Source organism: Leucoraja erinacea, chromosome 9 (assembly GCF_028641065.1).
Source record: "Leucoraja erinacea ecotype New England chromosome 9, Leri_hhj_1, whole genome shotgun sequence".
Taxonomy (NCBI): domain Eukaryota; kingdom Metazoa; phylum Chordata; class Chondrichthyes; order Rajiformes; family Rajidae; genus Leucoraja; species Leucoraja erinaceus.
In genome coordinates, this window is record NC_073385.1 from 1,235,001 (window position 1) to 1,236,116 (window position 1,116).

A 1,116-nucleotide genomic window follows, 5' to 3' on the forward strand; every position below is an offset into this window, starting at 1 on the left:
ATGGCTAAAATCGTTGTATCTATTAATCATCTTCTGGATAAAATCTCCTACGTTTGTCCCTCTGGCAGTTTTTAGACTTTGTCCCATTGTCATGACTGCCGTATATTAGTTTGAAGTGTGTGATATGCCTTTTCCATTATTTATATACGTCACTTCAAGACACCTCGATTAAAGGTAGTTTTTTTAAAAACTGGCAGTCCAGTTGATTCTGCTTCATATATAGCTGTCGGGGTGGGAAAGTTGGTCATAGTCTATATGCTTCTCCATGTTAAAAGATGATTTCTCTTTCAGGCACTCCTACACATCTGGGTAATGATCGTCCTCCTTACGTATACACCAGAGATACACAGCGGTTCCTCCCGACCTGATGGCAAATGAGATCAACCCATTGAAGCTAACTACAGATTGCCCAATGCATTTATGATTGCAGACCAATATTTCTCTATATACGATAGAACTAGCTTACTGTTGGCTTTAATCATGGGGCCAAGAGGTACATGGTAAATAGTTTGAAAGTTTTATTCTTTTCTGCATTTCGTCTTGCCCCCTTCCCACTTGCTAGAACCTGTACATACAAATGTGGTTATGTAGTTATATTGATGGACAGATGCAACTTGATTTGTGCAATATCTTTTAATAAACTTATTCCAAAAAGTATTCATTCCTAAATGTATATTCAATGTAAAGCTAAGCAAACAGCATTCAACCATAACACATAAATAAGAAGAGACTGTGTATCAGAATGTCATACAGAAGGACACAAGTGTTGGAGTAACTCAGCAGGTCAAGCAGCATCTCTGGAGAACATGGACTGGTGACTATTCAGGTCGAGACACATCTTTGGACTGATTGAGACTCTGAAGAAGTCCTGATCCCGAAATGCCACCTGATCCCGTTCTCCAGTGATGCTGCGTGACCCACTGAGTTACTTCAGCATTTGGTGTCCTTTGTATGTAAACCAGCATCTACTGTTCCTTGTCTCTACAAAATGTCATACAGGTCTGTTATCATTTATACAGTGTTCCATTAGACATTTTCTAAAATGTCCTTCAGTCATAGATAAGGTCACAGCCTGCTTTTAAAAAGCTGTGGGTTCCATCCAACTGCAAAGAACAG

General features: G+C 39.3%; 1 protein-coding gene across 1 annotated transcript in view; it reads left to right on the forward strand.

Annotated features, from left to right (window-relative positions):
- Positions 1–657, forward strand: part of golga5 (golgin A5) — a 34,856-nt gene extending 34,199 nt beyond the window's left edge. The window contains exon 13 of the mRNA XM_055640064.1: positions 292–657. Coding sequence (XP_055496039.1) covers positions 292–378 — 87 coding nt within the window. The 3' untranslated portion in view covers positions 379–657. The remainder of the gene's footprint in view (positions 1–291) is intronic.
- Positions 658–1,116: the final 459 nt, after the last annotated feature.